Source organism: Mytilus galloprovincialis, chromosome 1 (genome assembly GCF_965363235.1).
Source record: "Mytilus galloprovincialis chromosome 1, xbMytGall1.hap1.1, whole genome shotgun sequence".
Classification (NCBI taxonomy): domain Eukaryota; kingdom Metazoa; phylum Mollusca; class Bivalvia; order Mytilida; family Mytilidae; genus Mytilus; species Mytilus galloprovincialis.
Window position 1 is genome coordinate 59,401,718 of NC_134838.1, and position 24,294 is coordinate 59,426,011.

At 31.6% G+C, this 24,294-nt stretch overlaps 1 protein-coding gene across 1 annotated transcript; it reads right to left on the bottom strand.

Moving 5' to 3' along the window:
- Positions 1-672: 672 nt before the first annotated feature.
- On the bottom strand, positions 673-6,440 carry LOC143080047 (heavy metal-binding protein HIP-like). The gene is made up of 2 exons (XM_076255702.1): positions 6,265-6,440; positions 673-1,210 (listed from the first exon to the last, which is right to left on the bottom strand). The coding sequence occupies exons 1-2, from the start codon at positions 6,335-6,337 to the stop codon at positions 768-770; spliced, it is 516 nt and encodes a 171-aa protein (XP_076111817.1). The 5' UTR covers positions 6,338-6,440; the 3' UTR covers positions 673-767.
- Between the last annotated feature and the right edge of the window lie 17,854 nt (positions 6,441-24,294).

Genomic DNA, 24,294 nt, shown 5'->3' on the forward strand with positions numbered 1-24,294 from the left:
TATAGCAATTCAAAATAAAACAGTTCACCTTTAGTATGGTAATGGCTGTAATATAACTATACAGATTGATAGACTGATCTAGGAATTACATCAATACAGTGGAGTTACAGACTTATAGGATTGTAAGTATGAATTATTTTAGCACTTTGCACTTACACATTTTGGCTGAACAGTTTGTTCAAATTTTTGACCAGTTGAACAATGTGATTTAATAAAACAATTTGCAATTGGGGCAAAATTTTGAATGAGTTGCAATTGGTGAATAGCAACACTAACAGTCAAGTCACTGTAATATAACATGTGTTTTAGCCGTGTATCACCTTCTCTGGAAATTAGAATTAAATTATAAGAAATGACTGTAATACTGTTTCAAAATAACATAAAATATGTGTCACACACTTAATAATAACCCATGAGTTATTTTGTGTGCACCGCATTTTTTATGTTTTTCTTCATAGACAGAAAAAAATATAATGAGTTCGAATCCCAGCGAGAGCAAAGACAATATGTTGCTTCTGCAAATTTCACATTGTTGTTGTGATATTTAGAAAAAAATAAATAGCTATGAGGTTCCATTTCAAAACAACAATAAAAGATATAAGATATTTGTATGGATAACCTTGTTTTCAAATGCATTAATCCTTCTTTAATTCAAAAAGATTAAGCTCTCTATATATCTATGGTATAATCTTTTATTAAGTTAGATGGTGTGTCTCTCTAACATGCGTACGTCTCTCTAACGTGCATCTGTTTGTGATGAAAACCACTTATCCCAAACGCCAACCAGAGAATGTTGATTTGCCATGCTGATTGTTGTTAATGATGCCATCTCCAACCAAGGAACCGTGGTTTCGAACAAATACATTATCGCCCCTTGCAACGTCCACAACGACTGAATTACTTACTGAACCATCGTCTCCATTTTTAGCCCGTAGAAAGGTTGAACCAAAAACTGTGTCGTTGATCACAAGCTCGATGGAATGCTCAGCTGTATACATACGGATAACCCAGACAAATACGTAGGTACCACTTTTTGGAACTGTAAATATACCTGTCGCTTTATTGTATCCGTCGCCATGATTGGATATCTTTGTATCGAAAATCAGCGTTTGACGAACAGCAAGAGACCGAACAGCAGTCGACATTCGAGCATGGAACGCAATAACTTCTGACTGTTTTCTTTGAAAATTAATGTTGACATTACAAGAACCTGAAATATAAGATGGTAGTTTTAAATAAAGTACTGATACGATACTAAACTACTATGTGTTATCATGTATCGTTCTTCTTCGTCACTTTGTTAATATAATGTACAACTGATTATCATAATGTACACCTATCTGAAATAATAATAACGCCATAAAACTTAATAAATTGTTGCACAATAAATTCAGTATAACTCATGAATCACTTTTGACATTAAAGTGGATGCAGCAAAGTACAAAAAATATTTTGCATTGCAAAACAACAAAACAAACAGACAGACAAACAAACAAGCAAACAACAACACAATCTACGTTGTTCCGGACGAGTAAGCAGGTCCTGCTTTCCATGTGGCACCCGTGGTGTTTCTCAAAGCACAAACAAGGTGAAACGATATGATTATAATCTGGGGTTAATAAAGTATCCCGAGCGAAGATATCCGACCGTGCAAGACCCTCAAAAGTCAATGTTAATGTCGTTAAATACCACCCTCGTTGTCACGAAGATAAAGTCTGTACTTTTCAAATCTAAACTAGGTATGAAATGGGTTTTGTTCTCCTCATATATTTTATGCATGATGGTATGATATTAAACTCATAATGGGAAGGATTGTGCTTCATATTCATATGATGAAGACTTAACCTTTCAATCAGTTTAATTGAGGTCTGGAACTGGCATGTCAGTAACTGCTAGTAGTCTTTTGTTAATTTATGTATCATTGTCATTGTCATTTTGCTTAGTTTCTTTTGTTACCCTATTCTGACATCGGACTCTTGACGTCTTTTGATCTAACATTTACTGTGCGTATTGCTGTGTGTTTGTCATGTTTTCTACATTGGCTAGAGGTATAGGTGGAGGGTTGAGATCTCGAAAAACATGTTAAACCCCGTCGCATTTTTGCGCCTTGACTAAGTCACGGGAATCTGGCCTTTGTTAGTCGTGTATGCTTTTTGGTTTAAGTTCATTTATATATTTCGGAGTTAAGTATGACCTCCATTATCACTGAACAGTCTATCACACATTTTTGGTTTAGGGATCAGCTGAAGCACGCCTTCGGTTGCGGGATTTATTCGCTGTGTTAAAGACCCATCGGTGGCCTTCGGATGTTTTCGGCTCTTTCGTCGGGTTGTTGTATCTAATACATTCCACCATTTCCATCCTCAATTTTATACCTACCAACAACCAAGAAATAAGTGAGATTACTGCAATAGCAGTATCTGTCCATGCACCCGAAGACGGCTCAGTCTTGGTTCAAATTCAATTTACTAATATCAAATGATGATCACAATACAATAAATTCTCAGAAATCGTTAAAATATCTCTCATTTAGTCTCTATAGGTGCTTGCCATGGGATTTGTTCACAGATTTTTGCATGAACCCCCTGAGGGGTTTATGATTATATATTGGCGAGTTTTGGATGTGTCTATGGGCCACTCGATATCTCTCGGCCGGAAGTCAGAATAAAATTTTCGGAACGTCTCTAAAGTTTTCCGTCATTTATACTGGTCTTAACAGGTTGATATCTACGTCTTTGATATGGTCCCTTGATGGCCCTTGACGACGCAATTATATTTGTTTTAAAACTACCACTGTGCACTGTGTGTATCTGGGTCAATTATAACGTGGTATTGTCTGTTGTCTCGATAACATGTAAACTAATTATGTTTGAAGATTTAACCACGGGATACTGTGTATTTCATCAAACTAGACTTACGGGAGATAACATTCTGGTTAAAATATTAATATTAAATTAACTCGAATAATTCAAGCCCTTTCCGTGTCCGATTTTCTCCCACACGAGGTTAATGTAGCCTTCGTAGATCAGCGGAATATAACGACTGAATTATTCGGGTTAATATTAAATCGGAAAACAGAAAGATAATATTAGATCGGAAAACAGAAAGATAATTTTCTTATCAAAAGTATTTAATTCAATCGGAATCAAACAAATATATACAAAATAAAAATTGTATTTATGTTTCTGGAGAAACTAACAATGATTGAAATCAGAATATTTTCAGAGTTGCAATTAAAGTATTTTATATGACAAGACTATTTTTAAATATTTATTTGTAAAGGAAACATAAAAATTAAATCTAAATAAATTATTGCATCCTACAAAAAAAATGTGTATAAACAATAATTATTATATTTCTACATTAACTATTTCATACCATTTAATTTCTATGTTTCATGAGTAATTATTATTTATTTTTTTGTATTGTAATATAGCCATAAAACGGAAAGTAAGATCAATTTATTAAATATTTAAATTTTAAACGGTCGTCAGTAAAAATACTTGTGTGTTTTCAATTCATAAAGCATGATTTTAAATCCTTGCAGCTCACAACAACCGTACAAATAATTTACAATAACTACAACATGATTTAATTACAACTATCGGTTTGCGTTCTCAAATATTCCGGATAAAATGTCAATGAATCCGGAGTCGAAACTTTTAATGTAGGCCGTTTGACATTCGATGTCAACTATAAGATTAAGATATGTGATGACGCAAATGCGTCTTCTTTTCCTGAGTATCACTGAGATGCTTTCTATTTACTATTTCGTGCGCTAAAATACTACTTGCATGCAATACTATTAAATTCACTCGTGGAAGATTATTTTCGTTTTTGTTATCTAAATTCAGGACACGGCAGAAAGAGCTTTACATGTGACTTTCAAGCACGGTTATCATTACTAACGGTATTCTGACCTCGAGTTGTTTCTCTTTTGTTTCTGTTTTGAGTCACTGTCCTATTATAAACTTTGACCTTTTCAAAAAGCTGAGGATTGTCTACCCAAGGAATAGATTCCTTAACTTTATAATGTATTTAGCCTTTTAAATGTTTTCATTCGAGCGTCACTGATGCTTTTTTTTTGTAGACTTAACTCGTGTCTGGCGTTTTTTATATCGACATACCTTTTTATATGAATTTGTTATTTTGAAAGTGTGTACAGGTATTCATATACTTCTGAATTAAGAAATTCTTTGGCAAAACTAAGTTTCTCTGTATAATGTTTGAATTGATTTAAGTAAAATCAGGAAATCCTTAAAATTTGAGAGGTTTTATGAGACCAAAATAAGTCTCTTCATAAGAGGTCCCAATCAATTACATGCCACAGGTTTAACCGCATACAACATCTACCATGAGTAAAGACAGCTTCAAATACGAGTTGAGAAAGGCATTCATTTAGGAAACAAAATATAAAGATATGATAGATAAAATAAATGCATCCAGAATTCCAGATTATAAAGCAAACTGAGTGCATAAATTTATATTGCGATAGGTTTGTGCAATTTGCATAAGTCATCCGGTTAGTAGAAGTTAGGATTTGGCAATGGGTTATAATCGGGAAAAAATATGTACATTCCCAAGTAATATATAAAATAGTCGAGCTTTAAAATAACTATTCAAATAGAAGCTGTAAATATATACGTTCAACTGGCTTCTTCAATTCACAGTCAATTATTTCAATTCAAAAGCAAACACAAATTCAGCAACAATCTTTTGGTGACCCGGCAGTCAGCGGTCTTAGGTTCATGTATTGCTTTTCTTTTTTTAAAGAAAGCAACTTGTTTATACTTGCATGTCTTTGGCCACTGAGAAAACGAAGCGTAGTCGCCAGTCAAATGTCAGGAGTTGCATGTCCTGCTTGTTCTTTCACAGAAACAGGAGTTGAACCTTTTGAGTACTTATTCCATATAGGGCTTAGAAAAAACTAAGCAAAGACTTTACTAAATGAAATTCTTTATCCCTGACAAATGTCCCGTATCTAACTCAACGTTGTTAAAATAGCAGTTTCTGTCCATTCTATAATTATTAATAAACACTGTCTTTTTAAGATAATGACTCAAATTACCATATACTGACTGTACATGTTTTAAGGTTGATATTTTAAAATACTTTTTCCTTTATTCAACTTTACGTGGTAATTTTATGTTAATTTGATGATATTATCATACAGTAAAAATTATATGTTATTTAATCTTTTTTATATTTATCATATACTTAGACTAAATAACATATGAATTCTACTGTATGATAAAGCATTAAAATTTACGTAAACTTCAAATTTTTCGAATTGGTGCTTAGCGGGCTGATATGAAAAGTTTATCACATGCTTCGATTGTTTTCACATGCCTTTCCGTAACGTTATCGCATGGCTTTTCGGTGATACTCGGCAAATTCCGGAAAATACACTTCAATGCTACGTTTTCAGTGAAAAAACATTACAAAGTATTATTGTATACAAACCAATTATTTGCGGATACATGGATACTGGAAAGTATATTGTGTAAAATAATAAAAACAAAAAAAAACATCAAAAAACAACAAAACAAATTACTAAATAAACGCCTTTTTTAAAGTTTCAAACATAATTTAGAAAGTTACTTTAAAAAAAAGTTGACTTTTCCAAACAGTGTTCATTATATATATTGTTGGATTATTTTTTTATCGTCGATTCGTCCTTATTAAAATGTGTTTTTTTTCTCTATGGAGGCATATGCTAAAAAGATTTCTTATCGAATGTACTAAATTTGGGGTCCGACGTCCGTGAACTTTTCACTCTTTGAACTTCTATTTGGGAACAACGTAAAAGGATCAATATATGAATCTGTTATTTTCTCCATTGTTGAAGCATATGATAAAAAGATCATAACATGTCATTTTTCATATCGCATGTATTATCAGCCCTCGGTCAATATCAGCCCAAGAGCCATGCGTCTCTTGAGCTGATATTGAACCTAGGGCTGATAATACATGCGATATGAAAAATGTAATGTAATAATCTGATATAATATAGTAGACTTGGTTGTTATATTAAATGTATCAGATGTTTTATCAAGTATTTCATTTTTGTATTGTCGGCTATTCTATTTGCAACGAATTTTTAATATAAAAATGTATATTATAGATGTCTTTAAAAGGTAACTTACTTGTTCGTAGTCTTATTTTCAGTTCTATTGACTCTTTTTATTATTATTATTAAGACCATGATAATTGATTTATTGGTCTTAAGCTGTTACAATTACCTTATTAGTTCTATTAACTTACCATCATCCACTGAACATTCATCTCCAGAAGCTAGACAACAAATCGCCATTACAAAAATGCTTGACACCAACATTTTGTATTCCTAACACCCTTTTCCTACGATATATCTTGGGTGAACTATATCACTATTACATACATCAAGTTGTTGCGTCCGGCTTGTTAATATACCGATAATAAATGCATCCGACCACATTCTTGTGTTAGGTAAAAAAAGGGAAATTCTGGATTTTTTTCGATTTAATTTGTGAGTGTCAAAGAATGTCAATGTGTCATGCATATATATACAAACATGTGTTTTGCAATCATTGCCAATGAGAGATATATGAACTCCGACTGCTTTCTTTATTCGGTTTTCATTTTTTTTTTAACTTTCTTTCTCATTTACTTATATATATTTGTTGATATGCTTTGCTTTCTATGCCCAATTTATATGGGCATTAGGTTTTCTGGTCTGTGCGTCCACGGTCCGTTCGTTCGTTCGTCTGTTCGTCCGTCTGTCCCGCTTCAGGTTAAAGTTTTTGGTCGAGGAAGTTTTTGATGAAGTTGAAGTCCAATCAACTTGAAACTTAGTTAACATGGTTCCCTATGATATGATCTTTCTAATTTTAATGCCAAGTTAGAGATTTTATCCCATTTTCACGTTCCACTGAACATAGAAAATAATAGTGCGGATGGGGCATCCGTGTACTTGGGACACATTCTTATTTAGGGTTGTGTTTTCTGTGCATGTGCACTAGTTCAATTTCAGATGCTCGAAATTATGATTATTTTTTACAGTAGACCTTAATTACTTCTACTTTGAATGTCCAACAAATAGTAAAATTAGGAAATTGGCAATATAAGTGTATCTCAACTTGAGATATACTATCTATAACATCTTTCAAGAGCAAGGGCTTCATGTCTGATATCTATAATCATTTAAAACGGATCTCTATCCCAATCAAATACTTACTATACCCAGAGACATATATGTATTATATGTCTCTGCTCAGTCATGATACCGTGGCTGTGACTGTCTCATAATTATTACCGACCGTTTTGGTTGTCTTTATTCAGAATTTTAGCAAATAAATTATATAGGAATATAAAAAAGGCAAAGAAACAAACACTCTAATAGTAATCTCTAAAAGAAAATCTGTCTTCTTTTAAAAATAAGCATGCATATAAAAATTGGTAGTTTTGTATTTGCCGCGACTGCAGGTTCTCCTATCACGTGACCAAAGTTTCCCGAGAAACAATGCTGTTGTTTACAATATGGCGGACCCCAGGCGGCAAGAGTAAATAAGATTAGTAAGATAAAATTCAATGGTAAGAACTAATTAAATGAGAATGTCAATCAAAGAAAGCATTCCTATTTCACCTAGAACGACAATACACCAAATCAAGCCTAATAAAGATTTACATTTGATAATATTTCAGGGGGACCCCATTTCTTTTCAATAAATTATGGCATGCTAGAAATGATAATTTCGCAGGATCGAACATAAAAAGATAAATTATAACGATGTTGAATGATAATTTCGTCTGCTGATAATTCAACTTAATGCTCAAACTGTCAGACGTTCAAGTATCCATATACTCTGGGTAACAGTAGTCAAGAATGTGTCCCACCCATCCTGTCCTGGCTGGTAACATGTGTCATCAGTAGCGGATTAGAGAGGGGGTTCAGAACCACACTTTCTTAAAGATCAATGCTTTTGAATGGGTACATACATGTATTGTTCAAACCCCATTTCAAAAATGTATATATCTTCCACTGCATATATATCTAAATATCTTGGAACATATTCTACATCATCATCCATGTGAGAAAATATTAAGAAATTAGTAGAGTTGGTTAAGGTGGACCGTATTGTCAGCTAGTGTCTTAAGGTCAATTGGCATAAATGAAGGGGGGGCAGGACCTTTTTCGGGACGTCATGATCAGGTGTTTTTAAGCTAGGGATTTCGAGATTGACCCTTTCGGGAGCCGGTATTAATTCTTTTTCAAATTTCGGGATGTCCGGATTTAAATTTCTAAAATGTTTTAAAGTTCAGGATCAGGACCCCTCCGACCCACCTCATAAATGACAAGTTTCCTGATTAATTTTTTTTATCAATTAGCACTATTTATAATATTAGGGTTAATCTGCTTTAATCAAGTTATTATTAAAATTATTTGTAAAGTACCAATCTGAAGAGTTGATAGAAGGAAAAAATATAATACATGTATAACCAACAACAGTTGAATCAAAATTTTAGTATCAAAATAATGTGTAGATTCATTAGAATACCATGAATACTCATCATATTTAAGATTTTTGTAGTCCGGTAAAATGAACAAAAAATTGGATTTCAATTCTCCTTTCAAATTTGGCAACCTAATACATAACAAATGTATCTTACATGTAGTTTCAAAAATTCAAAAAAAATTATTTTATGGACAATCAGATAAAAAAAACCACATCCTGTCAATTCCTGTGTCAACTTACAATGCCTAAATATATTAGCTTTAACTATAAAAAATATTAATATTTACCGTATTCTGGCTTGTAAAGTTTGCACTGGTACATACATGTAGTACTAGTCTGCACCCCCTTCTTCCCACAAAATTTCAGGTAAAAAAAACTTTTTGTAACTGTTAGAAAAGGTCTAATGAAACTGGTAATTCCAAATCGAGTGTGGTCATTTGCGGTATTTTCTTGGCAAAAACCTGTTTTCAATCATCAAGGAGAAGCTGAAACTGCTTGTAAAGGATTTAAGAACACGTCACAATAGTTAAAATAAGTTTAGATCACACAATTTTTTTTTTAGAATTTTGTGTATGTTTAGACCGGATGTTTGAAAAGCATGTGTAAAAGAAGAAAAAATATGGTGAGAGTCGAAATCCGTACATAATATATATCACTATAATACGACTTTGAAAGTAAAACAGTTCCATCCTTATGTAAAACAGTGTTTGATATATCTATCAAATCATTGTTTGAAGGGTCTTAAGCTCATACAAGACATATTAGTCAGTATGAAACACCGTAAAGGAATAATAACCGACTACATATTTTAGTTTACACATTGTAAGCTGGTTTACGGTTGTCTTTTTATACGCTCGTCAAAATTTTGACGGGACGTATTATGGTATACAAATGTGCGGCGTCCGTCTGTCCGGGTTCCACATGTCGCACTGTAACTTGAGAACCACTTATCCAAATTTCATGAAACTTAACATAGTTGTTTCTTAGTATGCTCAAACAATCTGTATACTTTTTGGTGAAAATAGGATTTAAACTTTTTTGAGTTACAACAGGACTTTATAACTAAAACAGGGGTGTGTATTTTTCACATGTCACACTGTATCTAAAAAACGATTTCTGATTATTGTAGAGGGCACTCTTTAAACTTCACACACTTCTTAATTATATTAATCCAAATATCTGTATACTTTTTGGTGATGATTCAAAATTTTATATTAGAGTAATTGCGTTTTTTGTAAAAAAAAGGGGGGTTGGTTTTCACATGTCGCGCCATATCTCATAAAAGATTTATGATTATTGCTTAAAACTTTACACACTTCTTAGTTATATTAATCCAAAGATCTGTATACTTTTTGGTGATGATTCAAAATTTTATATTAGAGTTATTGAGTTTTTTGTAAAAAAGAGGGGGGTTTTCACATGTTGCATCGTATCTTAAAAACCATTAATGACTATTGCTTAAAACTTTACACACTTCTTAGTTATATTAATCTAAAGATCTGTATATTTTTATGCCCCACCTACGATAGTAGAGGGGCATTATGATTTCTGGTCTGTGCCTCCGTTCGTCTGTTCGTCCGTCCGTCTGCGTCCGTTCGTCCGTCTGCTTCAGGTTAAAGTTTTTGGTCAAGGTAGTTTTTGAAGAAGTTGAAGTCCAATCAACTTGAAACTTAGTACACATGTTCCCCATGATATGATCTTTCTAATTTTAATGCCAAATTATAATTTTGACCCCAATTTCATGGTCCACTGAACATAGAAAATGATAGTGCGAAGTTCAGGTTAAAGTTTTTGGTCAAGGTAGTTTTTGATGAAGTTAAAGTTACATCAACTTGAAACTTGATACACATGTTCCATATGATATGATCTTTCTTATTATAATTCCAAATTATAATTTTGACCCCAATTTCACTGTCCATTGAACATAGAAAATGATAGTGCGAGTGGGGCATCCGTGTACTATGGACACATTCTTGTTTGGTGATGATTCAAAATTTTATTTTAGAGTTATTGAGTTTTTTGTAAAAAAGTTTTTTTTTCTCATGTAGTGCTGTATCTCAGAAACTATTTATGATTATTGCATAAAACTTCTGACACATGAAGAAGGGCTTATCATGCACTCACGGCGCAGCTGTTTATTTACTTTTTTGTACCGTTTCATTCAAGCAGATACCAGTTTATTTTGAGCAATGCATTGAAAAGAAACAAGAAATTTGTAATGAATCATTTCTTTTTTTAAATTTATCAGTATTAATTTGATATTGAATAAAAATAACTTATTAATATAGGTTAGGTAAAATTATTAGTTTGAAAAATTATAAGAGTGCCCTCTACAATATCAATAACAAACATGGCGGAATGTAAACAAACCGCACGAAATTGAATTTTCTCTCTTGTTTCTTGTTTATTGTACTCTATAGTCCGAACCCCTCTCGGAAGGTCAATTTTTGAGAATAAAAATTCGGACTATACAAGCCTTTAACGGTAACATTTATTTTTTGTAAATTTTTTAGGAATGACCATGTGACATGTCTTTGACATTTAAGTTTTGGTTTCCTCTTAGAAAAAAGGATGAACAGTAAAAAGAGGCACTCTTTTTAATGGATCATTGAGGGTATGCATTTTTTGACTGGTTTAAATTTATTTTCTATAAGTGTTTATATAAAATACCAGGAACTCTTTTTTACACATGTTACATCATTGACATGCTGAAGTTTATTGAACATTAGATTTCGATCAGTTTTCTTGTATTAAACCAAGATAAAAATCACACTTTAGAATCCTACATTTGTACATTTTGTAGTATATAAAACTGCATAAAGCTGTGTGAATAGACTAAACAAAAAGTTCGATCAAATTCAAAATTGAGCTATTGTACAAGTAAATGAAAAGTAAATAATCTTCTGCTGAGGGCATTGTATATAAACTTAAATATTTTTAAATCACTACGTTTTTATAGAATTGATCCAAAATTGATTTACAAAAAGAAATCAGAAATCAGTTTACTTGATATATAAGAATTATGTTGAACCAGTTTAAAAAAGGGAGATCACTCATAAAAATGTTTATATTGCTTTTTATAATTTTTTGTATTTATTTGAAAACATCCCTTTTGAAAGACCATATTACTAAAATTGATACAAAACTTATGATAAGGAATCTCTTTCTATCGAACACATTTCTTTTATCTTAGCTATGAAACAAACAGATACATGTGCATTGTTAAATTCTTGTATTTTGAAGATAAAAAGTTAGTAAAATTCAACAAGATACTTTTTGTCTATTTTGTTAATGAATTATTTATTAGACATATTACACACCTGTTTTAATTGGCATACAGGTACCCTTTATTGATTAATTTTTACCTGGCACCAATAATAAGACAAGATCTATGTAATAAATATTTAATGAAATTTGTAATTAACTTATGGCATGTTTGGTACTTCCACTAAGAAATTGATATTTAGTAGAATTTGTGAAAGTATGCGTTGAACCTGTAAAATGTTAACAATATTTTTTTGTTGGATAAACATGTTGATCATAATATGTAAGTAACTATAGCATGTTAAGGCATTAACACATATTTTTTTTTTAATGTCAATATTATTCAATCATTGAAGATTTAGGGCATCTTTGGTATTCTGTTGCAGTCTTTATGATAAACTTTGAATCACTGGCGTGACGCTCATTTTTTGAAAACTTTTGTATGTATTTTATTGGTTTTTCATGTTGTAGAAACTTGTACAGGCCAGAAATAAATTTTATAGGCCTGTAATGGTGGTCCTGTAGCCAGTGTTGAGACTGAGTGATGGTCAAGTTTTATATATAAATGTAAATGGGTTAGATGTTTTATCTGTTGCTCTGCATTACATGTACCTTGTACTGTACATGTTGCAAAAATGTCATTTTTTGTACGTTTAAATTGAAATATCTTTTTTAACTCATCGGGGACCTATATTTTGCATAATTGTTATCAAACAAGGCGTGACAAGCTGTACATAAACTTTGTTTATAGAAAAAATTGAAAAATCCTATACATGTATTAGAAAAAAAAGTTGATTTAGACCCTCAAGCCGCCTTAAGTTATATAATTATATCAAGGATTTGTATAGTATACTTACTATACAAATCCTTGATTATATATAAGTATTAAATTCAAAATTTCTGCAAAGAGGATGGGCAATGGGGATAGACTAGATCTTTTGTTAGATTTATATCTATTTGAAATGGTTTTATATACCCTTATTACTTGTTGAGGTAGAAGAATGGCGATTTAATAACATCAATATTTGACAGTTGACACTTTTGTAAATGATGATTTTATGATATCATGTTAAAATTTTAATGGGTCAAGGATTTTTAAATACCAATATATATCATGTATATATAAAACTTCAAAATTGTAAGATGTTTGAGATGCAGAAATAATTTGAGTACACTTTGAAAAACTTTGGTAAATTTCTTATACATTGTATGAATGAAAGGTAATGTTGGGTATAAGTCAATGAGGCAGGCAACCCAACAACATAAATAACCAAAAGACAGCCAAACATAAAATTGTCAAGAGTATACACCCCTGACTGGTCAAAGGTGTTATACTATTTGTCATTCTCTAAATCATCAATTCCTGAGTCAATAAAAGTTGGAATAAAGCTTATATAAATAGTATCTAATCATAATTTTATGTGTACATTTATCCTTGTGACATATATATATATATATATCCTTCAAGAATTTTTATGGTGCAGCATTACTAAAAGAGAAATTTTAATTGCCAGGCAGTATAGTTTCATTGTCAATGTATTTGATCTTTTCTTCTGGCATGAACCAAGTGAACCAGTTTATTAACATAGAATGGGAGCAAAGATTTGTTAAGGTCAAGTAACAGTAAATAAACGCCGTCTAGCGGATTCCGCGAAATATTGCGACGTTTTGTACGAATTACGTCCCTTTGACCAGATTTTGCAATGTTAAAATTTCACTCGGCGACTTTTCGTTGGGACAACGCCAACGGTAATTTTTACTGAAAGTGTTACTTCTAGGAGAATAAACTTGTTTTTCTAAAATTAAAAATTGGAAATTAAAATGAAATCAGTCATGAAGACGATCTTCAAAATGGAAATCAGGTGTTTGACTGGCGTCAGGGACGTCAGGGTGGTAGAGTTTGTAGGTCTGCCGACCAGGTAAAACAAGTGTGAAAACTGTTGCTCGATCACTACTATTTCTACATAATTGTGATGAGAAAAAAACAGTGTGGTCTCGGAAGTATTCTATGTGTAGTATGTCAAAACCGTCCTTACAAAAACTCATATTCACAGGGAAAAGACATCGTCTAGCAGAAAATAAGCAGAAGGGGGTGCAATTTAAAACTTAGTATTGTACGATAAGACTATATATCCCATATTTTGAAAATATATATCACACGTGACCAGTCGGAACAAGTAAAAATATTTTCAAATAGGAGAAAAGGAAATGAACCACATAAACTAATACTGGTCATAAATTTGCCGCTGCTGTCAGTCAGTCATAGATGGCACTAAACTATAATACATTTAAATTAATTAACCTTGTACACGGTTGGAACAACAGCTTAATATTCATACACAGTTTTTAGACTATAACAAATTAAAAACAAACAAAAATGATGTTTCACGATCATTAATCCATCGCTACATTTTTGTATTCTAACGTTGTTTTTTTTTTTGTAATGGTGTTTTCTTTCACGTCCGCAATTTCGATGTTAAAAATAGAACACAAATCTTTAAATAGATACATGTATAAACAGTATATGGTTTGAAGATTTATACATGGCTTAGTATCATAAAAGTATTGATTCGTAAGGTTATCTCCTCAAAGGAAATTGTTTTATATATATATATATGGGTAAAAATTAACCAAATAAAAAAAAACGTACCCTAGCTGAAAGTAGCATCTCAAATATAAAATAGAACTGTTCTCTCTATTTCACTCATAAAACTTGAAGGTTGAGAACAAGATTATATCGATCATCTCTATATTATACTACTACTATATATACCTACTGAAAAATATGCACAGTGTCACAGACTATCTGTACCTAAAGTAAAATGTAAATCCCGTAAGTAGTTAGTACTTCAATAAGACAGCAACCAGACAAAAACACAAGGCCAAAAGAAAATTAAAAAGGAAATGAATCTTATGATATGCATTTGTAAAAGGGGGGGGGGGGGGGGGTTGGCAGGGGTCCTGATCCCGAAATCCCGGACTTTAAAACATGAAATCCCGAAGTCCCGAATTTATAGAAATATAAATCCTGCCATCCCGAAATTCGAGAAAAGAATAGCCGGATCCAGATAGGATCAATCCCGAAATCCCGTGCGAACGAATAAGGGATACTGGCGAATGTCAAAATTGAACAAAAAGGTTTGCAAAATTATAAAGAATAACCGGAAAATAAAATAATTATTTAATACAATAGTGTAGACCATGTACAGAATTAAGAAATCATGTAATGATAGAAGAATTTTACAAAATCGTTAATTGATGATTTTTTTAGAATAAGCGTTATATTTAAAGATAACATTTAGGTCCACACTTAATATGGACCCTTAAAAAATGGATTATCTCGGTGTTGCTGGTCAGTAATGAATAAAAAATCACTGGTCAATTTTAAGGTTGTTGTAAGTGATGCAATATATTCTGACTTTACTGTTCCCCTTATGTAACTTCCAGCTTTATTGAAGTTTACATCCATCAAAGCCTTAGTTTAATTTAGTTTCCTGTTATTACTACCCCCTTTATTTGTCGCATGTTGTGTATCATGTACTGATTCTATATATACTTCGAGCATACATGTGAACACTTATGGAACAATAACCATTATTTAAACTTTTTAAAACGTTTTTGTAGACTTATATATATACAAAAAAATTTATACAGAACAAAAAAGACATTAACAAAGCTGTCAGTTATATCTGCGTGTTTTACTTGTTAACTTGCAGATGTGTAAATAACCACACGACACTCTTTCGAGAATTTGTAGGATCATTGATATAATGTTTGTTTATATATGCGATGTTAAGCAGCAGTATATGGACAGAACACGTTCTGTCGTGATATATAGTACCAAAACACAAGCTATTACATGTTCCGCTGCTAAAGAAACAGTTTTTCCCAAAAGTGGCCAAATTATATATCGGAACGGAGAAAAGGTGTAAACAGATGACTTACAAGATAGTCTAATAGATTTATGAATTGGTTACCCAAAAATGACAAAGCTCAACTATCTCTCATTAGAGCAAATATTAATAAAGATCAAAACTCTGACCACATGCAAACAGACAGCAAAGTGAAAATGTTCTAGGTTTCAAACCGTAGATGTTTTGCGGAATAACAATAAAGGGGGACGGACGGCCGGCCAGACGGAATGACGGGCGGGCTGACGTACAGGGGTAGTTGAGGGAGAGTTAAAAAATAAAGCTTCAATAATATCTTTTCAGTATTGCGTCAACTTGTAGACAGTAACCCTGACGATTTCTATTTCTAAGTTTTTACCATTTTTGCGTTTATGTACCTACAATGTATTTTTGTCTCAATTAGTAATTGTTTTAGATATGTATATTGATAATGAACATACATGTTTCATATTTTTTACAACGTATAATTTCTTTTTAAAATGTTCCATAAAAGAGGGTCTGATTGGGTTTTACGGATTACAGAATAATGGGCAAAAATTGCAGAATAAAATGCAAAAAAGAAAAAAAAAGAAAAAGAGTATAATGGGGTGCTAAAATATAAAGAATAAAGAATATTGGTAATACTAATAAAAATTATTGATAATTATCCAGATTCTTATGATAAAAACAATCTATCAATACGAAACACATAATCATCGTGCAGAATCAACACGAAGAACGTTGGAAATTATTAGCATGATAACTTGACGTTATGTAATAAAAATTACGACGTCACGAATTTTATTGGTTTTTTTTGCCAAAATGTTGGGTTTGCGTCGCTTCTACAGAGAAAACGAAGTCGGTGACCATATTTTTTTTTAATATCATCTAATTCGTAAGACAAAAAGGAAGAAAGTATTAATTTAAAAAAAAATTCTATGGAGCGGTTCACGTGATTTATACCGGAAACCGAAAATTGTAGAAGAAAAATATAGATTTCCCCTATATATTCAATGTAATTTAGTACCCTCTCGGACCATTTTAAAAATGGATTTTTCTTGAAAACGAAGTCGGTGACATATACTTTTTTTTACATTTTCTGATGTATATTTTCAATATCTAATTGAGTTCTAAATTTTAAAAAAATCTATGGACTAGTTCATTTACTGATCCTTGACCTTAAGCAAATTTATGATTTCAAACATCCTTATATCATGATTTATCATGTTTATAGCCAATTCTAAACTTTTGTAAGAATTCTTTTTTGCACTATTAACAGTATATTTGCTATTAATCTTTTAATTTTTGTAATGTTTATTAAAATATTTTGACACTCAAACCTAAGATTGGAAACTAATTATAAAATATTTTACAACAACTTTCCATTGAAACAAATCCATTATATATCTATGTTTGGTTTAAACAGTATTGGTAAACAAAGCAAACATACCAATACTTAGAGTTGTGATAACAAATTGTACTACTTCAAATGAAATAAAATCGGAAACATTTGTAATAAATTCTTTAGTCAGAGAAACAGAAAGTCTTTTATACCTATATAAACCCCACTTATTAGATATAGATAAAATTAGCTACATGACAACCTAGTATAAGTTGTTCCTATATGTTTGCAGAGGGAATTGGCAACACTGATAATGAAATGGTAGCAAACTTTACCTGTTCATGACAACCTGTTCGTACCTGTGCTAGAAATTATTTTTCGAAATAATGATCTTTTGTTTAAAATTCATAAAATGATAACTGTGCTGAAAATTAGTGTTTAAGTACAATGGAGTAATGTTTAAATGATCAAGTCATTTTTAAAGGAAGAAAATAGAAGAATTTATAATCTAAATTTGGATTGGATTTAAACTAAGAATGGAAGGTAGGGGTCATATGGTAGACACAATTGATTTATTAATTATTTTTTATACAATGAGGACAAATAAACTATATATATTTAATCTGTAGGCAGGAATGTCTGAATTTGCAATATGTTGTACACACATAGTGATTGAGGCTTAAACATCATTCTTACAGAGTGGTTTTGAATGAATCACTGTTGATTTAGGGGGATTGCTCCTGATTTTGTAAAGATACTAGATGTACTTTCAAATCAATAATCTTTCCCAAATTCAGCATGCATCAAATCAAGTTTATTGTACAAAAACAGGTCTCCTGCCCTTGGTACATTTATAAGTTCACAAATTATAATGGCAACCACAGTTTGATAGTAACATTCAAAATCAGCATCACAAATACATTGTAGTTTCACTGTTAACAGTTTGTCAGTGAATAACATTTGTACTTGTGTGTAGTTCCTAGAAAGTGCTGTACGTATTATTGGAGTTACATGTAGGAGTTTCTTATTGTTGTAGAATATGTCAGTTGACCATTAGATACATGTAGTTATAATCTTTCCACATGGTCTATATATGGATGTTTCACACCCGCACTCACAACATGTCCCCTCAACTCTATCACGAGTAGCACAATGTTTACCACACTAACCTTCCCAATTCATCATTTAAAAGACATCAGAGCAGATTTGATGACATAACTCTCCAACATTATTTTCTTGATCCGAAAGTTTATGACAAATATCATAAATCTATTAAATAAGTATTCTTTAACAACCTGCATTTGTAATTCAATTATTCATGTTCAAATGTATCAACGAGATCAAAAGTACAAAGCCAAGAAAAATTGTAGAGCTTTAAAACCCAAATGGCCTATTCAAAACAGCCAACAGTATGAGTTTTGCTTCTTGTTGAAGTTGGTATTGTAACTTATAATTCCTTAAATCTATGTCATTTGAACTCTGTTTGATAGTTGTCTCTTTTGCAATAAAACAACATCTCTAAATTTTATATTGCATGTTTAAGGTCAGTTTAACCTGAGGGAGTTGAAACCTCACTTTTAGTAAAATCGTAATATTTATGAACTTTGGCAAACAAAATCTAAGTTATCAGGTTTTTTTTTATGCCTTTCAAAACATTTTCTATTTGGCAGTGGATGGTATCATCATTTTTTGGTAGTCTATCAGCGACAGAAAACCCAAACATATTATTACATTTTCCAGAGTAACGTACAGAACATGTTTCTGGAATAGGTTATCACTGAACTAGTATGCATTTTTGTTTAGGGGTCAGCTGAAGTACGCCTTTGGGTTCGGGAGTTTTTAGCTGCATTGAAGACCAATTGGTGACCTTTGGCTGTTGTCTGCTCTTTGGTCAGGTTGTTGTCTCTTTGACACATTCCCCATTTCTATTTTCAATTTATTCATCTTCCTAACCATGGAGATACCGATTAATACGACCCAGTTTCTGTTTGTTGACAAAGGATTTAGAAAACAAATGTTGGTCTGTTAATCACTCCTTTTATTGATAAGAGTTGTGTACATTTTATCCTCCCTTGACACCTCGGTAAAACAAAATAAATACAAATAATAACAATTTATTCCTAAGTAACGAACAACTTAAACGTTTAATACTGCTTAAAAAAAATCTTGAATATTAGTATTTTTATGTAATGTCCTGATGGTTACAAAAGTGCATGATGATTGCTTTAAATTTACTAACTTTTCCATCATTTATTAGTATTTGGGATCATTAAACCCAAACAATTTGTTACATACTTAAATATTAATTACTTTTTATCTGGTTAGATATTTCATCATATTAGATCATATTAAAGGTAAACATTCCTTTCACTGTTAATTTCATTTTTAAAAGATGTGTGCAGTAAATAGAGTTTTTGTTGAAAATTAATGTGTTTCTATTTAATAGATAATTTATATACTCTAACATGGTGATGTAAATAGTTTAAAAACCTGTCAGTGGTATCTTTGTGAACAAATAGTTCGGCATTTAAAAAAAATATCGGTGAAGACAAGTTTAAATTTACCTCGATTAAGTTATTACAGTAAAAATCACAAGCTTAGGCACCAACCATTTGATTTTCTGGGGGGGGCTATGGTTTTTTTTTTCTGGACAAACTTTTTTTTTCGCCTGTGGCGAAAAACAATCTATTTTTTTCGCGACAAGTCGAAAACAATTTTTTTCTTTCAATTTTAGCATTACATATAGTGGCAGCTGAGGGTGAAACAAACAATTTTTTTTTCTCAGAATCAAAAACAAATTATTTTTTTCTCCAAAAACTGGAAACAAACTTTTTTTTCCAAAAAAAACCATAGCCCCCCCCAGAAAATCAAATGGTTGCTGCCTTAAAGGAGCATTTAATTTTGTATAGATATATATTTTATAGCTGTCCTAAAATTATAGGTAAAATTATGCACATACATGACATAACAATACTGGAACTAGGAAACACAATATGCACTCTTTTTAAAAACACCAGAAGTGTATCATTATAGATATTACATGTAAAAATATAAGGTGATGAGGGGTCTAGTTGTAGATCAACTACTGGTTCACTAGTCTGTCAACACTCAAATCCAGCATTAGGCAGGTGCATTAAATTGGACTCCAAATCTTAAGTGACTATTACAGTCAGTTTTCCTGGCACATGTTAGCAGTTCTCTTTGGGTGTTCCTGCTTCATCCACCAATAAAATATGACCGCCACAGAATAGCCAAAAGTGCCAATGAATATAAACAAACAGTGTGGATACAGTAGAGTGCCTCCCCGTGCTTCAGGTTTATGCTCTTATAATATATATACTAGATTATGGAGTGTGTGTACGAGTGAGAACTTCTAGTTCATTCTATTGTCGGGTTGTTGTCTCTTTGACACATTCCCCATTTCCATTCTCAGTTTTATTTTTTACAGAGTTTGTCTTTAGTGCCGTGTGGAGACAGTAGAGTGCCTCCCCGTGCTTCAGGTTTATGCTCTTATGATATACTAGATTATGGAATGCGTGTCCGAGCGAGAACTTCTCTAGTTCATTCTATGTCGAATTGTTGTTTCTTTGACACATTCCCCAATTCCATTCTCAATTTTAGATTTCATTTTCATAGAGATTGTTGGGCACTGTCCCTTACTCATGATTCATTAGCTTTGAAAATTGTACATTAGTACATGTAGTTTTAAGGTTTAAGAAGCAGCAATTGCCTTATACTATCTAAAATGTCTAAGGTGCACACATTGACAGGTGAAATATATCTTTGTGTCAATAGTTTATTGTTTGAACACTGCTTTCAAATAAGTTGTATACAAATAGATCAGGTTTAAGTTTTTGGACTGGATTCTTCAAAGTATAAACTTGAAGACTGACACCTGACAAACAATCTTGAATAATTTATGTTTATAAGTTTTGCTGCAATTCCAGCATTTTTTGTTGCAATTCCAGCATTTTTGCTAGAATATGCACAAATGTAACCAAATAAAGGGATTCACAGTAAACGTGGAATTGCATATGAATAGGGCAAAGTTTCTTCACAAACTCAATCTCCAGATTAAAGTTGTTGTTCACTCTTGTTTACTTTAGCCACTTATAAGTTTTCAGTTAATGTTTATTGGGATAGTTCTGAGATTGACACATAGAATGAAAGCTCACCGATTAAAGAAAAATTGTATCTTGACCTCTAAATGTTTTTGGTCTTTTGTGTTGATGTGTTGTTCTGTTCTTGACATTTTATTCATACTAAATAACGAAATCTGTTATTTCACAATTTTAGAAGGGTTATTTTTAAAAGTATACATTTAACCTTGATGTTTGGTAAACAATAAACATGATTAACTTATTAAATATTAGATCTTTAGCCAATGTCTATGCATATTTTTTCAGTGTATACAGAGGCTGGAAGAACAATTTAATTTAAGTAGACTCTTCTGAAACACAGAATTTTTTTACTAAATGCTACAGGTGCCAGGGGCAGATCCAGGATTTTTTAAGGGGATGTGTAATTGCAGAAAATTAATATATGGAAGAGTAATATTTTTTCTGACAATTTCATGCTAAGAATAATATATTTTTAAATGAAAGGGGGCGTAAACCCTCTACAGCCCCTTTCTGCCCCCCTCAATATGCCACTGGGTACTAACTGTATGTGAGGGTGAAATAATATAAACGCAGCAAAAATAAATAATTTGTATGTAAACAGATATTATATAATGTTTAAACATACACATTTCATTTAATTTAACAAAGGTTTTAAAACCTTGCTTTTTTATTAGAAGTGTTTTCTTACAAAATGGTGAATGTGTTAGTCCTTGAGGTCCTTGTGCATTTTCTGTATTTGACATTTTCTAGGTATATCCTTCTGTTTACGTTTAAGTGCTTCTTGAATGTTTTCATAAGGAACAATAGTTGTTTTATTCTTGTAAGCTGTTGATAGGTTAACTTGAAACATTATGAGGTAAACTTCCTTCTTTAAAAGTGGTGGTAAGGTATGGGCAAGGAATAACATGAAATAAAAATTTATTTCATAATATAAATAAAACTGAAAGGAAAATGTTTTTTTTATTTGAACTATAAATGTCTGACTTAATACATAAAACACAACACAAATGGCACATCATATTCTGCAAAAAAAAACCCAAAACAATCATATATATGGTGGTGTTTAACGACCTTGACTGGCTATACAGCCCTCGCACGGTCGGAACAATCAGTGGCGGATCCAGCCATTTTAAAAGGGGGGGGGGGGGTCTAACTATATGCTCCCATTCAAATGTAAATATATAAAGGGGGGTTCCAACCCACGGAACCCCCCCCCCCCTGGATCCGCTACTGACAATGCAACTAAAAATGGAAAATATATGTCCATAAAACACAAGCAAATCATCCTAAACTGCATGGATGGATAAAATTAAATGATATTCTTATCCCTGTTATGCCATAAATGGAAATTTGATTGAAACTTGCTTTTTATTCAAGATAATTTCAAAGATTAAAGTTGGAGGAGGCTTGCAATATTAGTAAAATTATAAGAATGTCTGGAGATAGAATAAATGGTAAAGAACATTCATATTCCTTGTACAGAACATGTACTTTGTTGGTATTTGAATGGCTGGTTGCTGTTATACTAAAGGAATTCATGTGATTAAAATATATTTTGAGTAGTTTCTGCCATGAAATTGATTCAATCACAGACGTACACTGCCCATACATGTAGATGTATAGAAAACAGAAATTGATTGATGCATTTAGGATGGTTTAAAACTAAATGTACTTCCAAGAAATCTCTTTTAAAGTTTTCCAGGAAATGATAAGTGATTTAGTAGAGTAGTTTTATTATCCATCTTTGAAGAAATTTACCTGTTTATGGTAACTTATAATTTGTTGTATTTAAACTTTACCATTAAACATTTACACAGCCGATTTAGTTTAAAATATAAAAGACAACCTCCAGATGAAGATTATTACTAACATTGCCTATTTTCAACCTTCATTATTTTTGGTTTATCATGCTTATAGAGAGTTTAAAATTTTATTTTTTTCATTGCTGTTTATTGTTTAAATTTGACATTATGTTTATATTATTTTCCATTTTTGTATTTTCTGTTGTAAAATAGCAAGGGAATCATGAAAGGAAAAGGCAAAACTTGAACAACTTGTGAATTGTAAAATTATATGAGTTAGTATCATAAAATTCTTGAAACCAAACTTGAAAACTTATCAAATACTTAAATATGCACTGAAATGAACCATAAAATTTACATAGATATATTTACATACAATAAAATACAGTGGGAAGAACTTCTGTAGAAAACTCAAGTGTTTGTTTTTGTTTAAGTTTTATATGACAGATGGTTTATCTTAACATTCTCTTGTTTCTATGTAGAGATATTCAAGTTGGCTGCAATCTTCAAATTTATTGACCATCAGCTCAATGTGCAAGGATTTGTTTCGGTGATTAAACTGAATGTTATACATTGATTTACTTATTAGACGAATTTCTAGACACTGTGTTTGTTTTTTGATGAGTGTATCATAATATATCATGTTTGTTTGAGAAAAAATATTACATTTGAGATCATTTAGTTGATCATTTATTGATTATCCGAGTCGATATTTGTATAGGAATTGTAATTTTTAAGAGTGAGAGATAAAAACACTTGTTTGAAGTCTCAAGGCTTTATTTTAAAAATAAGGCCCACAGCTCTTTAAGTTTTCAATTACAGTTATGTGAAATTGTAATCCATTAGAATGATTTAATGTTGACCATATTATTTTCATTTTGCATCTGATTTTAGAACTTTTAGAACACTCTGACTGGTGTAAGGGAAAACTAGTTATTATTGCACAACTATAAATACTAGAAGCATAGAATCTTTATTGTACAAAATGTACATGTATTTGAAAAGCATTTGAATTAATACTGGTAGTTTTTTGCTGAATAAATATTTTCATACAATAGGCTCTAGAAGATCCCCATATCCCATTCCCAATGTTTCCCTGCCCTCAAACAAAGCAGAAAAAAAAAAAAAAAACAGACAACAGAGGTTGAGTCTGTGTTATTGCATGATTAAATTAAAGTTTTTGAGGTGTGGCTGTTTCAACATGTTCAAGAAAGACTTTTCATGACTCAAATTTGAATTTGCGGTCTACTAATCTTTCCTTTCTTGGTATCTGATATTGTAATTAAAATGATGGTTTGTCAGGTGATGATCCTTGCATTAACTGAAGATGCTAAACCTTGTTTGTTCATTACTGTAAGTGATTCTAGACATGGAAGAATT